Source organism: Trifolium pratense, linkage group LG3, assembly GCF_020283565.1.
Source record: "Trifolium pratense cultivar HEN17-A07 linkage group LG3, ARS_RC_1.1, whole genome shotgun sequence".
Classification (NCBI taxonomy): Eukaryota; Viridiplantae; Streptophyta; class Magnoliopsida; order Fabales; family Fabaceae; genus Trifolium; species Trifolium pratense.
In genome coordinates this window covers 16,953,731-16,978,805 of record NC_060061.1, presented here as the reverse complement: position 1 = coordinate 16,978,805, position 25,075 = coordinate 16,953,731, and the positions used below count along the sequence as shown (strand labels likewise).

Sequence of the window (25,075 nt, the reverse complement as noted above, 5' to 3'; positions counted from 1 at the left end):
TGTGACTGCCCTCTCATCCTGTGAAGCTGAGTATATAGCAGGCACATTTGCAGCATGTCAAGCCATTTTGTTGAACTCAGTGATGAAAGAGATCAAATGTGAACCAGTGAAGCCTCTAATCCTTAGGATTGACAACAAGTCTGCTATAAGTCTTGCTAAAAATCAAATCTCACATGACAGGAGCAAGCACATTGCTACCAGATTCCACTTCATTAGAGAACAATTGACAACTGGTATGATTGAAGTGCAGTACTGTCCAACTGAGGTACAACTTGCAGATGGTTTTACAAAAGCAGTGAAACTTGACAGGTTTGAGTTTTTAAGGAGGAGCTTAGGTCTGGTTGTTTGTAATTCAGGCATGAATTAAGGAGGAGTGTTAAAAAATGATATAATTCATCTTGAATTTGTTAGTTAGTAGTTAAATAAGAGTTAGTTACAACTAACTTTAAGTTGGTTAGTTTGTTAGAAACTAACTTTGTTAGTTAGGAGTTTGTTAGGCCTAGTGGTTGAGCTTACTTGTTGTACAAGCCAACCACTATAAATGCATTAGAGTGCATTCATTTGTAATATACTTTTGTGGCCCAATAAGGAAGAATAAAATTCTCTATTTTCCCTAAGTTTTCATACTCAGTTCTTAATCAAAATCAACAAAAAGGTTTTCATCTTGTATAACACAGCTTTTGCAAAACTGTGTGTCTGCTCAAGCTCAAGCTCAAGCCTGCGCGCCTATGAGCTTGCCTGCGTTCTGTGCCTACTGTAGTACTGCGTGCGTGCCTGTGCCTGCAATCAAGCCTGCTGAGCCTGCAGCTTGTGCTGGTGAACCAAGCAAACTCTTGCTTCTGCTGCGCCAACAAGGAGTAAGTAACAATTTTAAAGGTAAAAAACCAATTTTACCCTTACTAAAATGAGTGAGATTTCAAAAAAGCTCTTTAAAACCCATGAAAATAAAAATCTCAATCCTAACCCGGCAGTGGCGGAACCAGGAATAAAAACGCGGGTGGGCCGCTAAAATAAACTATAATATTGCATATTAAAATTTAAGTAGTACATAAAAACAAAGTTGATACTAGAAAATTAAACTACATACCTTAAAATAACACTCTATGTGTATCTAGCGACGTGAAATCATCAATAATATAATCTGAACTAATACTTGCACTAATTTCCCTTTCAATGAAAACAGTCATGTTATCTGCTAGAAACCGACCTTTCATCTTGTTTCGCAACTTAGTCTTGATAATTTTCATTGCCGAAAAAGATCTCTCAGTTGTGGCAGTAGAAACTGGAAGGGTCATGACAAGACGAAGAAGTCTATCAATCAAAAAGTAAATTTTATTCCTGTCAGTTGCAACCAAACATGAACATAAATTTTGAATAGTTGATAAATTCTTGAAATCTGGTGATTGACGAGCATCAACAACAAAATGTCGAAGCTGATATGGCAAAGTAATCTTCTCTTGCTCGTTTAAATCCAAAGGATAATATTTTTCAACGAGAGTGCAAATAGTATCAACATCAAAAGCTTTAAAATTACCCTTAAGATTCAAAGCACCACTTAGAGTTAACAACTCCATTGGTTGCTCACTAAATTTGTTATTCGACTCTTGTAATTGTTGGTCAATAATTGCATAAAATATTTCAACTTTAAAGTAATGTTCCAATGTGACCTTATTCTTTAAAAGACGAGACCGTCCATATCTTGTTGGTGAATGAGTATCATCAAGATCAGGAATCTCAATATCATGTCATACACAATAAGATGTCACATTAACATACAACTTATCCCAACCATTTTCTCTTAGTTCTTGAATAAGACTTTTTGTTAAACGAACTAAATTCATAACATTAACCACATCCTGAGTTTGTTGTTATAAATCTTGACAAAGCACATATGTTATCTTCATACTTTCTTTCATCAAATGCATGATCAATATAAAATCAAATCGCTTCAAGTGATTGTAACCACTATGACCATCCCCACGTGTATTATAATTCCCTCCTTTGTCTGATAATGTTGTTAAAACACGACAAGCAGCTTCATACATATTCATCAAGCTACAAATAGAATTGAAATGTGATCCCCAACGAGTACTCGCCGCTTGTTTCAAAGTACCAATTTGATTTTAACCTTTACCGGTAATGATCTCATCAATCTCCAACAAATGTTCAATTTCTCTTAATTGGGCTTCTTGTATCATGTCGCTTTGGTGAAGAACAAACAACATTGACCACATAAGTTAGCAACGAACAATGAACAATCACAAAAACAAGAACACTCACAATCAACAAAACAAGGCAAGTTAATAGATTATAATTTATAACAATAAAAGCACAAGTTATAACCAAAACAAAAAACTAACAATCAAAGTTTTCACTTGTTACTTGTTAAGTTTTATGGTAAACCCAAAAAGAAAAAGAAACATCCTCTTATTCCTCTATATAACTTGTTGAACAAATTAAAAAAAAAAAAAGCAAAAAAAGTTATAACAAACAAATGGATTAGGGTTAGGGGATTTAGGGTTAACTTGTGTGGTGTGGTTGTAGTTATAAAATCAACAACAATCAATAGTTTAAGGATAATATTTTCAAAGATTGTAATCAATTTTAGTTTGTTAAAACATTCTCAATATCAAACCACATGTTTTAAAATTGCTTTACAATTCACAAAATTTCCAATAACAAAATCATTCATTCAAACTAAACAACAAAAAACGTGGAGAATAGAGAAAAAAAGTGCTTACCTTTCTAAAAACAGAGAAGAAGTGTCACAAAGAGGGAGAACGATTCGCCGTCGGCCGTCGACACCGATGAATGATTTTAAGCGAGGAGATGGCGTCGTATTTCACAGAGGGTTAGAGGCGAGATGAAGTCGTGTTTCAGGGAGGTTGTCGGAGACGGAGAAGAAACAATCGAAGCCGTCGAGAGAACAGAGCTTCAGTGTTAGGTACGGTGAGGTGAGGTATTACGCGATGCAAAAGAATGAAAGAGGGAAAACAAAAAGTTTTCTAATATTTCTTTTCATATAATTTTTTTCAGGGGTAGTATAGTAAATTCCCATGGTATAAAATTTTTTTTTGGGGGGTGTGCCGTGGCCCACCACAACCCCCCTAGGTCCGCTGCTGTAACCCGGGATGACAACCCGGGACCCGCTCCGCTCCGGTCCACTGGAAACCTGCTGGGATCCCGCCGAGAAGCTTAGCTATGTCGCTCCATCCCATCCCGTCCCGGCAGAGCTCCGCTCCGCGCCGCTCCACCGGGATCCCACTGGGATCGCTCGGGATTGACAACCATGCTCAGTGTGTTTGGTGATTTCATAGTTGTAACTATGAAGAAAGGAAAGTAACATGCTGAAAATCAGTGGCATGAATGAGAATGTTTAGCATGCTAGTATCATAATTAAATGAACAAAATTTACACATTTAGAACACTCACATGTCATAGAAATATGTTCAAAACATTTGCAGGCAAATAAATTATGCAAAACTAATTATTATTACTTATCCCAGATATGTAATTGCCACTGTTTGATATTTTTAGTTTTGCTCTACTAGCAGAAGTAACTACAAAATTTGGAAGAACAAGAGGGGCAGAAGTTGCTACCAAACCAACCACTAATATCTTAGACACTCCAACTAAGACACTCTCACTCAGCAACATACTTAGCTAGATTTACAATTAAAATGCATTCACATCAATAAATACATGAATTTAGAAGCTCATAATCTCATGATAATCATCTCATTTTTCTAACCAGCATTAACAACTTACTTTTAAAAAAAAAAAAAAATTAAAACAGAGAGTTACAATCAAAGAATCATAAGCAAGGGGTAATATTCAATTATTTTTCTACAATAGCGAGGACAGGAATCAACGACACCATACTTTAAAAATAATGATGAAAAGTACAGTATCAATCTCATATTAAAATCTATATTCCTTCGTTTTATTTATGATCGGTGTCCTTTACATAAATTTTGGTCGAAGCATTTTATCAAATAGAAAACAAGCATTGCACCTTAAGGCATGATAATTCATAGAATTAAAATTCAACAAGCATCATAAAGCCTAAGTTGGAAACATGGTGGGGCCAAATAGCAGCGGACGGTTTTGAGTGAGGCGACGGATCCGAAGGTGGCAGACGATTTCGAATGAGGCGGCGGAGCTGTTTGTTTCCTAATGAAAATAATAGGCGCCAGAGCGAAGCGGGAATTAAAAAAAATTACATCAATTTGCGGGGTTTAAAAACCCCCAAATATAAAGGAATATTTCTTATGCTTCACAGAAGATGCGTCACTTTTCACTGAACTAGGGTTTTGTAAAACCCCCACAAGAGGCGCATTTTTTGTAGTGCAGCATGTTATGCCTGAGAGTGATGAACAAGGTTTCGGTAGTTGTTGTTGTTGTCATTTCCTAGGTATCCGTAAATGTACGTAGAAGTTGAATATGAAGATTATGAGTTTGATGAATTTGGAAGATTGTTGGAAGGGGAGAATAAAATGTTTGAGGTTGCTGCTGATAAATATGGAGGAAAAAATATTGCAAAGGTGGTATATGGAGTGGGTGCTAAAGATTGAGTGTGAGTGTGGTGATGTGATAAATTGGAGGAATGAGTGAGTAAGATGGATCGATATAGACGAGTAAAGTGAAAATGTAAAATCTGCCATGAAAATATGAGGATTGAGGGCGATGAATGAAATCATCAAATTGATATATAGGTAGAACTATTCTATTGAAAATATAAAGAAAAGATAAACTTAGATAAATAAAATATTTTCATTTATTTTTTAGGTCTTCCGGTGTGTCTCAAAGACACTATATATATATAATGATTAGATTTTTTTATTTTTTTTGAAGGAATATAATGATTAGATACCTAAAAGGCTAAGAAGTCTAACTAAATATATATAGATATAAATAAAGACCGACTAATGTAATTCTAAAACTTACTTAAATTCCTAAATTACTAGCATATTTTCTATAAAAAAAAAATGTAATTCTAAAACTAACTTAAATTCCTAAATTACTAGCATATTTTCCCGGCATTGTCGGGGTTAGATTTCTAAAAAATTATTATTTGTTATATTTAATATTTATTAAGGCTTAATTGTATATTTAGTCCGTTACGTTTATTTTAAGTTTTAATTTGGTCTCTTATGTTTAAAAAATTTCAAGTTGGTCCCTTATGTTATTGATCTCAACATAACATTGGTCTTTTTCGTTAAATTTTGAGTTAATTTTTTCTAATTTTTTGTTAAATTTTGAGTTAATTTCTTCCAAAACTTTCACATGGTACTTGCCTAAGTGGTCCACGTATGCAAATTCACTTGACAAGTCGATGATTTAAACAAAAATTTGACGAAAATGACCATTTTAAAACTTTTTAAACATAAAGGACCAAATTGAAACCTAAAATAAACATAAGGGACCAAATATGCAATTAAGCCTTATTAATATGTATATATATGTTAGAAATAATAAAGGAAAAGACTATCATATATAACCCATAATTTAGTAAAATGATTTACTAATATATAAAAAAATATATAAAATGAATAAATTTTGTTTGTCGAAGTTGAAATAAAAATAAAAGGTATATGCTTAGAATGAGTTAAATGAATACATTTAAGCATAGAATTTTTTTCATTATTCATACATAAAATTGATTAAAAATAATTCATACGCACGATGGCCGCTGTTGTAGATAAAATCAACTATATGCATGAGACATATAGCTTAATGGATACATAAAATAAAATAAATTTGTATAGTAAATACTCGTAGTCGATTCGAGATTGACGACTGCCCGGAGTCCCATATTTAAAGAGACAACAAGTTATTTTTTTATAATACATATATAATAAATATAAATATTGGATGAGCATAAATTTAATTTACCAGTATTGTATATTAGATGGTATATATTTTTGTTTTTGTAGTAACAATATACTCCGTAATTTTGCACAATTATCTTTTATTTTTATAAATGTGTGCTTAAAAAATGAAAAAAAGGATAAAAATACAAAAGAAAATATGAGAAGAAATAATAGATCAAAGAAAAAATGCATATATTATTACATAAAAAATTGAGGAGAATGAATTCTAAGATGTTGTTTTTGACTACTAATTTATTAATTAATAGTATTATGCATGTAATAATTGCTTGTGTTTATTTTTGTGATTGATATGATATGCATGACTCCAAGAGTCATATTTAATAGAATGAAAGAATTGTGTGTGATTTATTAATATTAAAATTTTCATTTTTAATTTAAACATCACAATTGGTTGGCGGTGTTCTTGATGAATGATATGTATGACTTCAATAAATTGTATTATTTATCTAATATTCAAAAATAAAAAATTAAACTTTATGGTATATTGTTTGTGTTGTCTTGTCATAATTTCTTTAAGGTATTATTTATCTAAAATACTTATTGGTTTCCAATTAAAATAAAATATTAAAAAAATTAAAATAAGATATAAATGACACAATATTTGTTAAAATTTTAGCCGTAAAAATTAAGAGAATTGTGATTTTTACTTTAAAGAATATCGTCAGCAGCCATTAGAATTACATACTATAAAACCAACTTATAAGGTGAATATTGTCTATTAAAAGTTGAATTTAACTCGATCCTACAAACAGGGACGGATCTGGAGGGGGGCAAGCAGTGGCCAAGCCCCCCCCCCCCCCCCTCATTTACATACATACATATACATAATATATTATATGATACATATTATATCATATATAATTAGTATATTGTAATTTATAATTATATTATATAAATAAGAATTTTATTGATATACATTTACAGTGTAAAATATTTATATTGTCGAACAATTATAAGTGTTGGATTATTAAAACTATAACCATTTAATTAAAAATTTAGTTGGTTTAAGTGGTAAGAGTCTCGAGTCCTTTAAGCAAGTGGTCAAAAGTTTGATATTTGGCTCTTGCGTATGGACAAAATTCAATCGAGGGAAGAACTCATTTTTTGTGCCCCACATATTCCCCAGATGTGATTAGTCAATCACTGTTAAACTAAAGAATATGAGTTTCGTATCGTAAATATAACATGATAACAAAAAATTACATGGACAATGTAACAAAAGATAATCTCTATAAATAAATAGATTCATTTTTATTATTTACTATTATTTTTCTGTCCCCGGTGTGAAAAGTTTCTGAATACGTCCCTGCCTACAAACCTAATCACTTGTAAGGTAATAATTATCCTTATCATTACTTATAAATTCATATTCAGAGCATCACATTAACTTTGTTTATATAGTTAATTAGTGATCAATTAGGTTATTTTGATGTATTTTATGTCCTCTGTCTCAAAACTTTGGTCATTTTAGAGTTTTGCACACAGATTAAAAAATAATAAAGATTGGTAAGTTAATTTTTTTTTTCTTAGATGAAGTGGTAATCCACTGAAATTAAAGTCACATATAATTGTGAGATCCCAAATTCGAACCCGGGTCACGACGTCCGGCTTAACATTAGTCCAAATCCATTTCCTTGTTTGGTAGGAGAGAAAAAGAGAAGAGAGAAATAAAAATACATAAATTAATGCATATACTTGGATTAACATTAGGGTCATGCTAAACAGTGCCCCTGGGGCACTAGTTAAACATACTAAAAAAGGAAACAAATGATAAAGTTAATGATGAGAGAGAATAATTTTTCACATCATTAAAACATTGAATGCACAATTTACGAGATAAAACTTCTATATTTGTATCCTTAATTAGTACCCCGGGGGCACTGTTTAACATTTTCCTTAACATTAGTCCAAGTACTACTACATACATTGATTTCCGTATTTTTATTTCCCCCTTATTTTTTTCTCTCCTACCAAAAACACCCATATTGTTAGTCTAACTATATAAAATCTATATAAAAATTTAGTCTTGATTATTACACTCTCCTATATTTTAGAAAGATGAAGTGATTAAAATATGGGTCATGCTAAAAAGTGCCCCTGGGGCACTAGTTAAGCATACTAAAAAAGGAAACAAATGATAAAGTTAATGATGAGAGAGAATAACTTTTCACATCATTAAAACATTGAATGCACAATTTACGAGATAAAACTTCTATATATGTATCGTTAACTAGTGCCTGGGGGCACTGTTTAGCATTTTCTTTAAAATATTAGTAATATCCAAGAAGTAGTAAATAGTAATATCCAAGAATGTATAGATGAGAATGAAATGTCGTGAATTTCTTCTAAATTAATTAAGGAGGTCATAAATTCAATCATTGACTTAGATATCCGATAGCTTAAAATTTTTAAGGAGAGTTTATCGGTAAATAATTTAAAACTCCAGAAATTAATAGTTACGCACAAAAAAATATATTATTTATGCAGCAAAATTGATTTATTTTTTAAAAAAGAATTAGAGTTGAATTATTTGATGGAAAGGACTGCATTGCATTTATTATTTATGATAAAAGAGTGAACATGACAGTTCAATTCAGTTCAGTGGTCAGTCTGAGTGTGAGATTGTTGTGATTGTGATCAATGGATGAAATCCAACACAAGTTCGTGAATGTCGAAGCTCTGAAACTTCACATAGCAGAAATTGGAACTGGTGAGTCAGAATCCACTGAACCATGTGTTTGTCATCTTCTCAATAAAAAGTCAAACACTTTTCTTTCTTTCAGGTCCAAACGTCGTCGTATTCCTTCACGGCTTCCCGGAAATATGGTACTCCTGGCGCCACCAGATGGTTGCTGTCGCCGGTGCCGGTTTCAGAGCTATAGCTCCTGATTACAGAGGCTACGGACTATCCGATTCGCCACCCGAACCCGAAAAGACTACCTTCACTGATCTTCTCGACGACCTCCTTGCAATTCTTGATGCTCTTGCTCTTTCTAAGGTACACTCTTCCAATTTCACATGTTATAATTTTGTTGTATATACAGTCAAAAAAAATTATTGTATATTAGTTTTGAATAATAATCAATTGTGAATTCAATAGTCAATTATTGAAAAAGATAAGAATAATTGAGGAAGGGTATAATTGACAAATCGTATCCTTAAAACACAAACCAGACAGTTAATTAGAAATGCTAAATCTGATGAAACCAGACAATTAGAAGAAAAAAAAAAACGAAGGGAGTATTATTTTGCTTAAAAATAAATATTTTTTTTTGACTAAAAATAAATTAATTAATAGGAGAACAAATTAGAGAAATCATATTTTTTTTTGTGATTTGTGTGTCATCCTTGCATATGGATACGGGTCATGGCAATCTTCTCTATATCGTTCTAATTTTTATAAGATGTCTCCGTAGGGACAATTAGAGAAATGATATTTTGACATTTAAGTTTTGATGTCAAATATGGTGGTGTCCTTTGGTAAATGTGTGTATTTCTGAAACACGCATAAGTTGTAGTAAATAATAAGTCAAAAAAAAAAAAAATTGTAGTAAATAAAAGTAAGAGAGAAATTGAGATAAACATATTCAGTGTCATGTACCGTTTTTTGGGTTTTGATGTTCAAATAACACAACTCAACAAATTAATCTGTAGTTTCTCTACCTCTTCAATTAGCATCTCCATGGAGTTGTCAATATTCCCTTCAAATTCATCACTATCATAATCATATGGTTAATCTGTCGATTGATTAGTCCTTTTTGTCAATGTACATTAGGTGTTTCTTGTTGGAAAAGATTTTGGAGTACGTCCTGCATATTTATTTTCCATTCTGCACCCGGAAAGGGTCTCGGGAGTTATCACTTTGGGAATTCCTTATGTTCCACCAGGCCCCTCTATGTTTCACAAATTCCTCCCTGAAGGCTTCTACATTTTGAGATGGCGGGTAAATCTAATTTCCTTTGACATCTCAGCCGCGATGGTCGGTAATATCATTACAATAACTAACAAATAATTTTGTTTCTGTTTGTATGTATGTACATGTCAGAAACCAGGAAGGGCAGAGGCTGATTTTGGACGCTTTGATGCAAAAACTGTTGTGCGAAATGTTTACATCCTTTTCTCAAAGAGTGAGATACCAATAGCTAATGAAAACCAGGAGATCATGGATTTGGTGGCGCCTGATACCCCTCTTCCCTCTTGGTTCAGTGAGGATGATCTTGCAACATATGGAGCTTTGTATGAAAAATCGGGATTCCAAACTGCATTGCAGGTTCCATACAGGTGCTGTCATTTTTCATTTGTTCCCATTTTTTGCCAGTGAAATGCTGCTATGTTGCTATAAAGCATATGATCCTTTCCACCTTTCAATTTTTATGACATGTTTTGTTTGCATTTGTAGGTCATTTAGTGAACACTTTAACTTACCGGATCCTATAGTCAAAGTTCCAGCACTACTGATAATGGGTGGCAAGGATTATGTTTACAAGTTTCCAGGCATTGAGGATTTAACAAAGGGTGAAAAGGCCAAAGAGTTTGTTCCCAATCTGGAGGTTACATTTATCCCAGAAGGAACCCATTTTGTTCAAGAACAATTTCCCGAACAGGTGAATCAGCTTATCCTTGCCTTCCTTGCCAAGCACACTTGATTTTTGGTGGAAGTTTAGTTGTATTTCTTGCAAAGTGTACTCCTGAAATAAGGGATCGCGAATCGTGTATTTTTCTATTTGATTTTGCTTATTTAATGGTGTTTAATAGACTTTTACAGTGTTGTGAAAATAAAATACCAGTGAAACAATCTCCTTTGTTAATAGACTTGTTATGACTTGGTGACCAGTATTATTAGGATATATATTTGTAGTCAATCTCCAGGTTTTACAATAACACATGCTTTTCCTGAAGCCAATCTTTCCTAAATTGATTTTCGGATTTAGTATTATTTTTTTCTCTGTGTTAAATACTAAACAGCATATTTCAAGTAGGTGATACTAAGTAACTAAAGGACAAAAATTGAACAAGGTGCAAGAAAACAAAAACTGAATGATGCATGTATAATCAAATAGAATCTTGATAAGTAAAGTAAGGACAGAAGAACAAAAGGACAAAAATGAACAAGATACTAGATAATAGGAATTTAGACAAATAAAAAAGTTAAAATGATGATGTACCACCAAAACTGCAAGACAACAGGGGCGACAAGTATGAATGGCGGGATCAAGAGTGAGGAAATCATACAAAAAACGTGTTAGAGTTGATGAGTGGATCACTAAATGCAAAGTTCTGTCCAACTTGTTTCAAAGTTCATTTTAATATCTTATTTTCAAGGTCACTTATATTTGATGTTTTTCATTATAAAAATACACTTTTATTTTAAGAAATGTATCAAAATAACTAGAAAATAAGTGAGACCAAATAAGTGTTTCCCTCTCAATTCCACTGGTGCTTCGGCTGAAAGATTGATTAAATAGAACAACAACAATCATTTTTGCACTATCCTTGGCTCTCCGGTTAGAGCAGGTTTTGGAGGAATTATAAGGAATAGTTCAGGATAATTTCTTTCGAGATTCTCAGGTTTTATCCAAGGGTCATCTGACATCCTTCATGCTTATAACTTTATGCAATCCACCAGGGACTCACTCTAGCCAAAAATATGGTCATTGAAGAACTTATCTGCTACTCTGATTCTTTGCATTGCATAAACATCATCAATTGCCTCAGTGCCAACTATCAATGTTCATGCGGTCCTAATTGAAGATATAAAAGAGTTGTTACTAAACACCAACATCACTCTTTGTCACACTCTAAGATAAGGGAACCGGTGCACTAATTTCTTAGCAAAGCTTGAGACTTCATTTAATGCTGATCTCACAATTCATGCTATGCCCCCAGAAGGCAATAGCGATCTTCTTAGAAGCGACTTGGCCGGAACTTTCTTTCGACTTAATTTCCTTACTTTTGTTTTCTTTTAGCCTTGTAACCCAAAATAAAATGCCTTAAGAACACTAATTAGACATACAAAATATATATATAAAAAATTACATTAAAAATGACAAAATTTTAAAACTTCGTTGAAGTAAAAATTAAGGACACTTGACATTTTTGTTTGTTTATATAGAAGTGGAAAGTATAGTTTGTTGGTAAGTTAACGTGCTCCACGGTGATTGGAATACGAAGGTTGTTCATTCATTTACCAAAGTGAAGTGAAGTAGTAATAGTAATATACTGCTTAGCAAGCACGAGCAAGACAGTGTTCAGTTCAGACACGAAAGACATTCTCTCTCTATCTCTGAGATTGTAATTGATGGATAAAATTCAACACAAGTTTGTTAACGTGGGAGCTCTTAAACTCCACATAGCTGAAATTGGAAACGGTACTCACAGAGAATCCAATCCAATCCAATCTTTGTTTTGTCTTGTGAATCAAAGTCAAACACCTTTCTTTCTATTTTATCCTGCAGGTCCAAAAGTTGCTGTATTCCTCCACGGCTTCCCGGAGATATGGTACTCCTGGCGCCACCAGATGATAGCCATCGCCGGTGCTGGATTCAGAGCTATTGCTCCCGATTACAGAGGCTACGGCCTATCTGATCCACCACCTGAACCAGAAAAGACCACCTTCTCTCATCTTCTCGACGACCTCCTCGCAATTCTTGATGCTCTTTCTCTTTCCAAGGTACACACTAAAATTCATGATCACTTTTGCTAGCTAGTAGTCATACATTTTTGCAAATTGCCAAATACTTTTCTAAGCACTCCGTATAGCAGTTTGACCATATGCATTATTATTCACGTACTCCCCAATTCTTAATTATAAGCAAAAGTCAACTTTTCAGATTCATTGAATAATAAATGTATCTAGCTTATATTATAGATCATATACATCAATTTTTGAATGAATCTAAAAAGTATATTTTTGCTTATAATTAAGGATGGAGTGAGTATGTTCATCTACCAAATTTTAGTATTTAAGATCAATGTACATTATGATATGTCTCTAACAAGAGTATTATTGAACCGATTGGCCATTTTGAATGAATTTAATATTTCAAGGATGTATTTGCAGCGAGACTATTTTGACTGATACTTACAATTTCAAGGACTAATTTGCCTATAATATACAACAATTCTTTTTTACCTCAAGAAGGGAAAATCTATACTGTAATTCATAATTTCAAATTCGATTTATCTAATCTTGATGTATTCACTGTGTATTGTTGAGCATGTAATGATATTCTTATTTGTTAGCCGTGACTGATTTCATCCACAACTTGAAGTAATTCCAACCAATGTGCCACTATGCTTTATAGTATATATATGCTTAATATGTATGATGCCTAATCTTTGATGTAATCATAATTCATATCATAGGTGTTTCTTGTTGGAAAAGATTTTGGAGCTTCTCCTGCATATCTATTCTCCATTCTACACCCAGAAAGGGTGTTAGGAGTTATCACATTGGGAGTTCCATATGCTCCACCAGGACCCTCTATGCTTCATAAATACCTCCCAGAAGGCTTCTACATGTTGAGATGGAAGGTAAATCTGTATATTTTCCTTTTGGTCTTTTACCGTCAACCATAAAGAGTGTTACTTTTATGCATGTTACTGATACTATCATCATGTCTTTGTATCCGTCTACATGTATATGTATGTATCAGGAACCAGGAAGAGCAGAGGCGGATTTTGGACGCTTTGATGCAAAAACTGTTGTGCGAAACGTTTATATCCTTTTCTCAAGAAGTGAATTACCAATAGCTAATGAAAACCAGGAGATCATGGATTTGGTGGAACCTGATACCCCTCTTCCCTCTTGGTTTACTGAGGAGGATCTTTCAACTTATGGAGCCTTGTATGAGAAATCTGGATTCCGAACCGCATTGCAGGTTCCATATAGGTACTAACTTTTTTTCTCTCATTTGCTAGTTCCTTTAACCTATCATACAGATATTCATTCTATTGTCAGGGCCGTCCCCGACTATTTGGAGGCGAGGCAAATATTAGATGCTACCATTAATACATTGATACACATTTAATATTTTATGAACATTAAAAATATATAAGTAACTATTATTACAGGGTCTCAAAATTTTGATGTCTAGCCTAAAAATTTTGAGGCTCGATGCCACCGCACAGCCGGCACATGGGTGTCGGTTGGCCCTGTCTAGTGTGAAGAGGAATTCTTGTTAATGATATTGGAATTATTTTGTTTGCATTTTGTAGGACAGTAGGTGATGATTTGAAGTTGCCAGATACTGTGGTCAAAGTTCCAACACTGCTGATAATGGGTGGCAAAGATTATGTTTTCAAGTTTCCAGGGTTTGAGGATTTAATAAAAAGTGAAAAGGCTAAAGAGTTTGTTCCCAACTTGGAGGTTACATTTATTCCAGAGGGAACTCATTTTGTTCAAGAACAATTTCCTGAACAGGTGAATCAGCTTATCCTTGCTTTCCTAGCCAAAAACACTTGAAGTTTGGTTATGAATTGAATGGTGTATTTGGATGGGCAAGTTTGGAGTGTGTATCGAACTATTGTTTTTGAAGCAACACGTGTGAAGTAAATCAGTGATGAGATTTATTATGGCTATGTTTGGTAAAATTAAGCTATAAGTTAGTTTATAACTGAAAAGCTAGTAGAATGATGATATTAAAGTATGGAAATATTCGCCCTACAATAATTAAAAAAATCACGGCAACGTTGTGACCGAGATGCAAAGCATTATACTAGTTTACGTTAAAGATATTGTTGTTGTTCCATTGTTATTATTATAGTGTGAGAAAAGTATGATCCTGGGAATAATCATCCGCTGATCTTGTATTATGTGTTTAATTATTATATTTCTCAACAAATTGATCTTTATGAAAAGTGAGAGAGGTCTAACCATCTCTCCGTAACATTTCTAAAGACAAACATATTTATTACTATTAATGGTTCAATTCGAGCATCGTGAAAATTTCAAGACCTTATTAAAACCATTGATGAACCGTTTGAAATATCTGATCAGACGGAAACAAAATTAAGGGATTTAAACGGAACATTTATTAATCAAGCGAACAAAGTAAAACCAACAATGCTGTTAAAAAAAAACAAAAAACTAAAGTAAAACCAACAATTTAATTAAAGGACTGAAAGAGTATTTTAGCCCAAAAAAAATTATGCCCCATTTGGATTAGCTTATTTTTGAACTTATGCAAACAATTTATACAATATAAATTAGATTGTATACTATTTTATAAGTTCACACCAATAAAAATTATATTTTTATAATCTATTTTATCGTAAACTAAATTGACAAATTTATAATACATAAAAAATTATATAATCTATTTCCATAACCTTAAAAATAAGTTAATTCAAACGTAACTAATCATTAATCAATAATAATCTTTTTCTTTTTTTTCTTTTCCCGTTTTATCTTACGCGGGTACGTTACGTTGTAGAAGAAACATCGAAATTATGGCACTGATACGCAAAAGGAAAACCAAATTAAATTCCAGTCCCAATTGTTTTCGATTTGATTTCACCACATTCATTCTCATCACTTCAACCATTTGGTTTTCATAATGATGATGAGTGATCTTCAACAAAATCAAAAGCATTCCATTCTTATGGTCTCTGATTTTTTCTATCCCAACTTTGGTGGCGTTGAAAATCACATCTATTACCTCTCTCAGTGCTTGCTCAACTTAGGCCATAAGGTTCTTGTTCTTCCTTTAACACTCTTTTTTGCTCAAGTATCGCATTATTATTTTGAATTTGCAAAAAAATGAAGTGGGTTTCATCTAGTTGAAGCATTCTAGGTCTACTTAGTTGAATTCACTTATTTGAGCTTATATACTGGTTTACGCACTTTTGTGATTATTTATAAGAACATATAGAAACAATTTATGACAAGTTGATAAGTTGTTTTTGGCTTACTTTCATAAGCTCTCTAGGCTAGCTTATGGTTTATTAGTATTAAGGGCCCGTTTGGATTGACTTATTTTTGAGTTTATGCCTTATGCAAATAAATAAGCTTTTGTGTATTATTAAAAATATTTCAAGGTAGTTTGTTACAGCTTATAAAGATATAATTTTTGTTAGTGAAAACTCATTAATTAACATAAAGTTTATTTATTTGCATAAGCTATTTTTATAAGCTAAAAAATAAGTCAAATCCAAACGGGCCCTAAATCCTTTTGATTGACATTTTACAATTTCAAGCACGGAATTGATAATTTGTTATAGTTAGAGACTAATTTGATTGATGGTTATAATTTAAAGGAAGAAATTGTTTTGCTTATTTGTGGAGATTTTTTTTTATTGCTTTCCCAACATGTGATATCAAAGCCCGGTTCGACTTGATGGGAAGGATTGTTTTCATAAAAAAAAATATATCACTTGAAAAGGATTGTTTTCATCTAAGGAAAAAAATCATTTAGAACTTGCTCATTCACTGAGCAACATAACATGGTTACACACTCCTCAATTTCTGACTGATATATTTTATAACTTGTTGTGCTGGCTGTGGTAATTTGCAATGTTTTTGAATTGAATGAAAATATGACTACTGATGATCAGGTGGTGGTTGTAACGCATGCTTATGGAAAACGCTCAGGGGTTAGATACATGACAGGTGGTTTGAAAGTGTACTATGTTCCATGGAGACCATTCTTTAATCAGAATACATTTCCAACTTTGTATGGGACACTGCCCATTATAAGAACTATTCTTATTCGAGAAAAAATTAACATTGTGCATGGACATCAAACCTTTTCAACACTTTGTCATGAGGCCCTTATGCATGCCAGAATCATGGGATACAAGGTTGTGTTTACGGATCATTCGTTGAATGGTTTTAGTGATGCTGGAAGTATTCACATGAACAAGGTTTTGCAGTTTACCTTGGCAGATGTGAGTCAAGCCATTTGTGTTTCTCATACAAGCAAGGAAAACACAGTTTTGAGGTCTGATTTGGCGCCGGAGAAGGTTTTTGTAATACCTAATGCTGTTGATACTGCCATGTTTAAGCCAGCATTGGAGCGTCCTAGCAGATTGGACATTGTTATTGTTGTTATCAGCCGATTGGTTTACCGTAAAGGAGCGGACTTGCTCGTTGAAGTCATTCCAGAAGTGTGCCGATTGAATCCTAATGTGAGTTGATGAAAACACTATCAGGCATCAGCTTGTTTTGCATATTGCAGTATATGAAATTTGGGTCTAGATTTCTGTATGATGTCTATATAATGGTATTAAGTATTAACTTATGGCCCCTCTTGAAATGCTTGGCCTTTTTGTTGGAAAAAGTTGCATAGTGCTTTGACAGAAAAAGTTGCAATTTTTATGTTTGACAAATGATTGTCAATGGTGCCTTTTCCGGTTCCACCTAGCGGGATAAGTCTTTTTTGTTGTTTTTCTTCTTTTGGGGCTGTATAAAAGTTTTTCAAAGAGGCAGTTTCTGTCAAATGCATGAAATAACTATAGAGTCCGTAATATTTCAATAATAAACTGTAGAGTCCATAAATAACTATTCCTGCGATCCTAACTTCATATTTTAGCTTATTTGATATCACTTAAGAGACACCAATGTAAGATTAGATGTAATCTTACATTTGACAAAAGGCTACATGATGATTTATGTATCCCATTTGAAGGTTCGTTTCATTATTGGAGGTGATGGGCCTAAGCGTGTACGGTTGGAAGAAATGAGAGAAAAGCATTCTCTTCAAGATCGAGTTGATTTGTTGGGAGCTGTACCACATACACAAGTCCGATCTGTTCTAATATCTGGGCATATTTTCTTAAACAGGTTTGGCTTCCTGGAAAAGTTCTTTCGTTCTTTATTTTTATAGTTATGAATTTATTTATACTGTCATAATTTGTGATTATCCGTTGGATCTTCTACACTTGTTTTTGCTATTATTGTTATTTCTCTGCCTGACATTCACTACTATACAACATTTTAATTTGCTGGAACTTGAACAGTAAATTTTCTAACTTAATTTTGATGCAAATCTAGTTGAACAGTAAATTTTCTAACTTAATTTTGATGCAAATCTAGTTGTCAATATTTTAAATTTTCCTTCTGTTCTCATCTATCATACTTCTCAGTTCTAGGTTTGAGTAACATCTTTAAGAAATAATGGGAAATCTATGATTTGTGTGATCGGTTCTATAAATCATTGAAGTGTCTGGAAAGAGCAGTTTAGTTTTTTTTTTCTCCCCTCCTTTATACGGTTGAGACTGATGTTCCATTCATACAATTTCAGTTTATCTTCAAAAGTTGCACAGTTCTATAAACCCAGTGGAATTGTTAAATTGATGTCATATAACTCATTGACCTCCAAAGCATCTATTTCTGTTATTAACCGTAAGTATTTCAAATTTCACCTAGCATCTTTATAATGTAGGCTTGACATGCACTTGCCCAGGGACGGAACCAGGTGTATTGAAAATGGGGCGACCGCCACCCCTAACACATCATACTATAGTAATTTATACATGAATATAATATTTGCCCCTGTATCAATCATAAAGAAAAATAATGTACGCCACTGTAGTAATGAATTAAGTTATACTAACACCTTTTAAACTAATAGTAGCATTGTTTATATGAATTACAATTCCACTTATATACTAACCGACTTATTTTTGTAAAAGAAAAATCATGATTTTGATGGCTTCTTTGCATATATATTTGCTTTTGTAGGACACCTTTTTCTTCATTAAACTAAATTTTATTCAACTATTAATAGCAAAAATTAATTTTATGTTTCTTTTTTAAATTGGATATATCTTTCATGTGCACCTATATATTGTGATTAATTCATCGAGTCTTGTGATACTCAAATGAGCGGCAATTTTTTCTAAGTGCTTTTAGGTAGTTGATGTTGTTTATATGATGTATATTTCTGCCACCCTCAATAATTTTTTCTGGTTCCGTCTCCTGCACCTTGCCAATCTTAAGAAATGTGCACCAGTGTGTAGCATGATCTCTGGAGCAAAAGGACACACCATTTCACCCAAATAACCCCAAAATATCCAGTGATTGTCACTACTTTCTACTGTTTGCTTATGTACCCTTGGTTGGTTAATGTAGCATTGTGACCTGTGTCATGAATCCCCTTGACGTTGGAACAGTCAAATATCTGATCTAGGTCACAATACAGCTTTTCTGATGTTAGGTTATTGATTTGAATATATTAAGAACATTAAATTTATCATTCTGAGGTGTATCTGATATTATTTATTGGAAAATGCTACGAGTGATCCCTGGGTACTCTTTAAGCATTTTAAATAGTAAGTATTGATGAAGGTTTTATGAAAATGTGTGGAGCCAATGCCTTGGAATTTGAAATGTTTTACTTTTTAGAATAATAATTTCTTTAAATGGAATGCATAAAGAGTGCCCCGGGGGCACTCGTGGGGCACTCGTTAGCAATACCCTTATTTATTTTGTATTTATTGTCCTACCTGACGTTTCCACTGTTACAGTTCCTTAACAGAAGCTTTTTGCATAGCCATATTAGAGGCTGCTAGTTGTGGATTGTTAACAGTCAGCACGCGCGTCGGAGGCGTTCCTGAGGTATGTATGTACCACATGTATTCTTTTTTTTTTTTGTCAAGTAGCCTAGTGACTATAAATTCCACCCTTAAAGTGGATAAGTGGGATGACCGGGGTTCGAACCCTGGCCCCTGCATATATAATGCAATGTCTCTATATTCTTTTTATTCTTATTTGATATATAAATACCTTTTATGTAGTTTTTCTTCGAGAAATTCTCTTATGCCCTTCAATTTTTTGTCAATTCCAAGATTTTGGAATACTATCACGTGGAGGTTGATATAGATTCACTTCCTTGCTGTAGGTTGTACCAGATGACATGATTGTTTTGGCGGAACCTGATCCAAGTGATATGGTGCGCTCAATCCAAAAGGCAATAACTATGCTGCCTAATATTGATCCTCAAGTCATGCACAATCGAGTAAGTGTTTAGTTTAAATGACCATTTTCTTTTGCTTTCACTGGGTAAACTAGTTACTTAGTGTATTTAGTTTCTGTAGATGAGGGAACTCTATAGCTGGCATGATGTTGCCAAAAGGACCAAAATTGTATATGATCGTGCTTTGAAGTGTCCCGATCAAAACCTACTTGAAAGTCTCTCACGGTAAACACTTTCATATGTTCAATTTGATTCTAATAGCAACATCTAGTTGTAAAAGGAAATTCACTGATCATTCTGTTTTAATTATGTGATTTTTGTATTCTAATAATTACCTGGGCATAAAATTCTTTAATATGCTTGTAACATAAGCTGGTAGTAAAACAATGTATTCTGGTATCTTTATTTGACACAACACTACAACTTTAGCAATTCTTTTGCCGTAATGAATTACGGAACTTACAAATTTATTATCGTTGGCTACTTAGATACCTTTCTTGTGGAGCATGGGCAGGAAAGATCTTTTGCTTGGTTATGATATTCAATTTTTTGTTATGGCATCTACTGGAACTATGGCAGGTATAGACTAGACTGTGTTACACATTAACATTTTTGCTTCTTCATGTTTGGTGCGTTGTCTTACTTGTGTTGTGTGCTTCCGTTATTAGCCTGCAGATGATATCGAGGAGGCGCCTGATGTTATTCTCTCACGCAACTGTGATGGATTGGAGGGATGTTGCAGAAAACACAATAATGCAGAAAATCATAAGAATAGTAGTGATACTAATAATATACATGATAAAAATAATATTTCATAGGAAAATATATTTTGTTGTATACTAGTAAATTAATAAGGTGAAGAAGTTTGCTTCATCTTAGATTAATACCTTTATGAAATTACATTGGATCCTAAATTCAATCAAAGGTCTTAGATTTTTCTTTACCTGTATGATAAGAATGCATTGGTGAATTCTCATTCAAGTTCAATATATGCTATGTGGGCCCCAATCCAACATTGACAAAGTTGTTGTAAGTGTAACAGATTTGGTACAAGATCTTTGACCATGTATGATTATGAAAGTATCATTAGATTTATCTGAACAGATAACCTTGTTTGTACCTGTTGTGTGACATTGAAAATATATTGAAGAGCTTTTTTTATTCTTTTTTTTTGTTTTTGGAACCACTTTTATTCTTATTTTATGGATGGATAACGAGGAATAAAATTCTGAAAGGTTAATTAAAATTAAAGAACCAATATTTAATATTTTAAAGTTGAATTATACTAGTAGTTTATTGTAGATTTTAACAGTGACTAGTTAAAATATTTCAAACAAAGGAATTTGGTTACCTTGTAATAATATTTTCATACTATAAAAGTAGTTTTAAATATGTTAAATAATTACTTTATAAAAAAATTATATGTTAAATAATTTATCCAAAAACAAAAAAACAAAACAAATATTTTCTTTTTTACTAAAAAAAATTATTCAAATAGTGTTACTTCTAGATCTCGTAGGTTCCCAGCTACCAGACAAGACAATAAAATTTCAGCTCAGAACATTAATCACTTTAATATCTATCAGTAGAAGCTTTCTCTAAAGATACAGACAGTAGTAACAGCTAACAACAAAGTAGGAATGGAAATATTGTAACATTCCTCTCAGAATTTCAACCTTCTTACAATTAAGGCAAAACCTCAATCTCTTTATTCTAAGCAATTTCAATTTTGAAGTCAAACTCATTGGAACTTCTCTCCCACTGCACCAGTAAGCTTCCAGATCTATCTTTTCTTTCATTCAATTATTCATTCTTGCTTTTTTATAATACATGCATCCAACCATAGATCTTGTTGTTCCTAAACACAATATATATTAGAGACTCTTATGATTTGTTTTTATTAGAAAAGTAAAGTAATGAAAATAATTTGCTTGGACATGAGAAATTGCTTTTGTTTATTGATTAGTTATGATATTTGCAATATGGGAGATAATTTTTGTGTAAATCAAGTCAAATTTTCAATTCAACCCTTGTCCAAATTATGAATTCTATATAGTATACCTGTGTGGTTGATTGAGCTGAAAATTATTGTATACTCCCTCAGTAGTAGAAAATTTGTATCATCTAATTAATATTATGTGCATCATCACTCTGAAGTTATTATTTTTCACTTTGTATTTAAGATAATGAGAACACATCAATGATTAATAAGGATAATTTAATTTAATAAAATCACTATTCTCTTTTTTTCATTTATCGTTTTTCTTAATTTGTATGAAGTGATCAAATATGACTGTTGTTGTAGGACGGAGGAAGTATATGATTGTTAACCTTGAATCATAATTGTTACTGTCATGGCTAAGATTTGATGTCTATTAGATGCTTTGTTTTATGTTTTTTTTTTTGGGAAATTAGTTTTATGGGAAACTGATGAAGGACGACGCGAATTATTTAGATTGGTATAACTTGTTCACCAATCTTCTCATGTATGGTAATTAATCCTTGATTGACTTTTTGATGCGCCGTACTAAGTAGTTATGTTGTGTATATTTTCCCTGTATATTGTTGTCATGTGGGTTAAAATAAATAATAATAATACTTAGTTTGGTTACTGATATTTAGTGTATGTTGGATAGATTTGAGGAGTCTTTTTGATCACTATGGCCGATTTGGAAAATTTGCTTTTGGAGGCTGCGGGAAGAACTGGCACAGCTGGCAGGAATCGACATTCTCACCCGCCTTCGAGGAGACGTCGTGATGGCTCGTATTCGGATGGTGGGAGTGACTCTAGGGATGATGATTCAGATGATGAGCATAATTATGCAAGCAGAAAGCCATCTGGTTCACAAGTTCCTCTGAAGAAGAGATTAGATCCGACCGACAGAGATGATGATTTGGGTAGTCAGGAAGAAGCAGATGATGATGGACGAAGCGACCGTGAAGGAGATACCAGTGATGAATCAAATATCGGTGATGATCTCTATAAAGATGAAGATGACAGGCGGAAGCTTTCTGAGATGAGTGAACTTCAAAGAGAGATGATTTTGTCGGATAGGGCTTCAAAAAAGGACGATAAAAGTTTGTTGGGAAAGATAGCATCAAAGCGTGAGAAAGGAAAGGCAATAATTACCGGAAAGCAGTCTCCCCTGCTGTCATCATCTCGCGTGCGCGCATCAGCCAGATCTGCCGATAGGTCAGCCAAAAATGAAGCATTAAATGAATTGCGTGCAAAGCGGTTGAAACAACAAGATCCAGAAGCTCACCGTAGATTGAGAGAGGCTTCAAGAAACTCAGGTCCCCGACAATTTTCCCCACCAAAGCGCAAATCTTTCACATCAGCAAATCTCAGTAGTTCAAGCCATAGTGATAGTGATAGTAGGTCACACAGTGATGAAGATGGGTCAACTGGGGATGGAGGAATTGCTGACAGCGATGATGATAGGGGATTATCTGGATCTGAGGGGCCATCCTTTCAGGATATCAAGGAAATAACTATTCGCAGGTCAAAACTTGCAAAATGGTTTATGGAACCTTTCTTCGAGGAGTTAGTTGTTGGTTGCTTTGTAAGAGTTGGAATCGGGAGATCAAAAACTGGACCTATCTACCGGCTGTGCATGGTGAAAAATGTTGATTCCTCGGACCCTGATCGACAGTATAAACTAGAGAACAAAACAACATCCAAGTACTTGAATGTTGTTTGGGGAAATGAAAGTTCTGCTGCTAGGTGGCAAATGGCTATGATAAGCGACTCTGCTCCACTTGAAGAGGAATACAAGCAATGGGTTAAGGAAGTAGAACGAAGTGGTGGCCGGATGCCAAGCAAACAGGATGTGTTAGAAAAAAAACAAGCTATACATAAAATCATCTCATATGTCTACTCTGCAGCTACTGTGAAGCAGATGTTACAAGATAAAAAGTCTGCCTCGTCAAGGCCGATGAATATTGCCGCTGAGAAGGATAGACTGAGGAGGGAGTTGGAAAGAGCACAAGGTAAGAATGACGAAGCGGAAGTAGAGAGGATCAAGACAAGAATATTAGAATTAGAGGCATCCAGAAATGCAAAAGTGAAGGATGCCAAAGCTCTGAAACTGGCTGAAATGAACAGAAAAAATAGGGTTGAGAACTTCAAGAATGCTTCTGAATTGAGGCCAATAACCGGTTTGAAAGAAGGGGATGCAGGTTATGATCCATTTTCAAGGAGGTGGACAAGATCGAGGAACTACTATGTTGCCAATCCTTCTGAAAAAGCTGCTGCTGGAAATATTATTACCGCTGGCTTAATTGCTGATGCAGGCAGCAACGGAGCTGGAGTACCAGTAACTGCGGAGTCTGGGGTGGTGGCTACTGCCATTGCCTTGGAAGCTGCTGCTGATGCTGGAAAGTTGGTTGATACGAATGCTCCGGTGGATCAAGGGACAGAATCAAATACGCTGCACAATTTTGAGCTGCCATTTTCGTTGGCGTTACTTCATAAGTATGGTGGAGCACAAGGAGCTCAAGCAGGATTTATGGCAAGAAAACAAAGAATAGAAGCAACAGTTGGATTTAAACTCTCGGAAAATGATGGCAGGAGGCATGTACTGACTCTGTCAGTCGGTGATTACAAAAGAAGAAGAGGGCTTCTTTGAACTCCGTTGATGCTGTGCAGTATCCAGTTGAAGTAAGTCTGCAATTTAATCATCCAAATATGGTTTTTATCTACTGTAATGTTGTTGTAATGTTGAAATTTTTATAAGTGGTCATGTTTCCGCATATTTCATTATTTATCTTTAGTCTTGAACAATAAAGTTGTGTGATAAATGTAGTACTTACTACTTTTCCAAGTGTTGTGTTTAGTTTTAGACTTCTGTATGACAAAAATTGACTTTCAATATGATTTTGTGAAATTATTTTGTTTTCATTAAAAGTTATTTGAATGTAGAATAGTTTAGGTTTGTATGTATACATTCAAGTGTAAAAGTAATATGAACAATAAGAATAAAAATCACAATTAGAGGCAAAAAATATAAAGTTCAAGTTAAAATCAATTTTCAGGCAAAATATTTTTACTTTAAGATCAATTTTGTACTCTAAAATCACTTTTTTCACTCCTAGATGTGAATTTACACAAATGTATACTTCTACAAAATGAATTTTATAAATAAAGAGTAGATAGATCAAAACTAGCAATCCATTGACAAGAAGCACAACATTTCTTGTAACATTTGTGTTACCATTTCAAGTTAGTCATTATCTTTTTTATTTTCGACAAATTTTTTTAATCAA

At 33.5% G+C, this 25,075-nt stretch overlaps 4 protein-coding genes and 2 pseudogenes across 5 annotated transcripts; 4 read left to right on the top strand and 2 right to left on the bottom strand.

Moving 5' to 3' along the window:
• Nucleotides 1-1,088: 1,088 nt before the first annotated feature.
• On the bottom strand, nucleotides 1,089-3,657 carry LOC123914673 (annotated as a pseudogene).
• Nucleotides 3,658-8,443: 4,786 nt separating this feature from the next.
• On the top strand, nucleotides 8,444-10,727 carry LOC123917383 (epoxide hydrolase A-like). The gene is made up of 5 exons (XM_045969083.1): nucleotides 8,444-8,604; nucleotides 8,678-8,892; nucleotides 9,670-9,837; nucleotides 9,940-10,175; nucleotides 10,294-10,727. The coding sequence occupies exons 1-5, from the start codon at nucleotides 8,535-8,537 to the stop codon at nucleotides 10,538-10,540; spliced, it is 936 nt and encodes a 311-aa protein (XP_045825039.1). The 5' UTR covers nucleotides 8,444-8,534; the 3' UTR covers nucleotides 10,541-10,727.
• Nucleotides 9,206-9,315, bottom strand: LOC123919173 (annotated as a pseudogene).
• Nucleotides 10,728-12,029: 1,302 nt separating the features above from the next.
• LOC123918333 (bifunctional epoxide hydrolase 2-like) lies at nucleotides 12,030-14,717 on the top strand. Of its 2 annotated transcripts, none has more exons than XM_045970349.1 (5): nucleotides 12,030-12,262; nucleotides 12,350-12,564; nucleotides 13,260-13,427; nucleotides 13,550-13,785; nucleotides 14,112-14,717. In XM_045970349.1, exons 1-5 carry the CDS (start codon nucleotides 12,193-12,195, stop codon nucleotides 14,356-14,358), a joined length of 936 nt encoding a protein of 311 aa, XP_045826305.1. In that variant the 5' UTR covers nucleotides 12,030-12,192; the 3' UTR covers nucleotides 14,359-14,717. The 2 variants fall into 2 exon arrangements, with proteins under 2 accessions (XP_045826305.1, XP_045826306.1); XM_045970350.1 differs by having other exon boundaries at nucleotides 12,112-12,262; nucleotides 14,117-14,717.
• Nucleotides 14,718-15,286: 569 nt separating this feature from the next.
• On the top strand, nucleotides 15,287-20,807 carry LOC123919045 (phosphatidylinositol N-acetylglucosaminyltransferase subunit A-like). The gene is made up of 8 exons (XM_045971267.1): nucleotides 15,287-15,586; nucleotides 16,449-17,021; nucleotides 17,522-17,676; nucleotides 19,362-19,452; nucleotides 19,736-19,852; nucleotides 19,932-20,035; nucleotides 20,299-20,389; nucleotides 20,479-20,807. The coding sequence occupies exons 1-8, from the start codon at nucleotides 15,452-15,454 to the stop codon at nucleotides 20,626-20,628; spliced, it is 1,416 nt and encodes a 471-aa protein (XP_045827223.1). The 5' UTR covers nucleotides 15,287-15,451; the 3' UTR covers nucleotides 20,629-20,807.
• A 510-nt stretch (nucleotides 20,808-21,317) lies between these two features.
• LOC123914039 (protein RTF1 homolog) lies at nucleotides 21,318-24,710 on the top strand. Its single transcript, XM_045965012.1, has 2 exons — nucleotides 21,318-21,579; nucleotides 22,447-24,710. The coding sequence occupies exon 2, from the start codon at nucleotides 22,471-22,473 to the stop codon at nucleotides 24,436-24,438; it is 1,968 nt and encodes a 655-aa protein (XP_045820968.1). The 5' UTR covers nucleotides 21,318-21,579; nucleotides 22,447-22,470; the 3' UTR covers nucleotides 24,439-24,710.
• The last annotated feature ends 365 nt before the right edge of the window (nucleotides 24,711-25,075 follow it).

Bases quoted from the DNA above. Each gene is read 5' to 3' on its own strand.
- LOC123914039 (XM_045965012.1), top strand. From the start codon at position 22,471: ATGGCCGATTTGGAAAATTTGCTTTTGGAGGCTGCGGGAAGAACTGGC.
- LOC123917383 (XM_045969083.1), top strand. From the start codon at position 8,535: ATGGATGAAATCCAACACAAGTTCGTGAATGTCGAAGCTCTGAAACTT. The intron at 9,838-9,939 runs GTAAATCTAATT...TGTACATGTCAG, and splicing joins TCTACATTTTGAGATGGCGG to AAACCAGGAAGGGCAGAGGC. The intron at 10,176-10,293 runs GTGCTGTCATTT...TTGCATTTGTAG, and splicing joins GCATTGCAGGTTCCATACAG to GTCATTTAGTGAACACTTTA.
- LOC123918333 (XM_045970349.1), top strand. From the start codon at position 12,193: ATGGATAAAATTCAACACAAGTTTGTTAACGTGGGAGCTCTTAAACTC. The intron at 12,263-12,349 runs GTACTCACAGAG...TTTATCCTGCAG, and splicing joins CATAGCTGAAATTGGAAACG to GTCCAAAAGTTGCTGTATTC. The intron at 13,786-14,111 runs GTACTAACTTTT...TGCATTTTGTAG, and splicing joins GCATTGCAGGTTCCATATAG to GACAGTAGGTGATGATTTGA.
- LOC123919045 (XM_045971267.1), top strand. From the start codon at position 15,452: ATGATGATGAGTGATCTTCAACAAAATCAAAAGCATTCCATTCTTATG. The intron at 19,453-19,735 runs GTATGTATGTAC...TCCTTGCTGTAG, and splicing joins GCGTCGGAGGCGTTCCTGAG to GTTGTACCAGATGACATGAT. The intron at 20,036-20,298 runs GTAAACACTTTC...TTGGCTACTTAG, and splicing joins CTACTTGAAAGTCTCTCACG to ATACCTTTCTTGTGGAGCAT.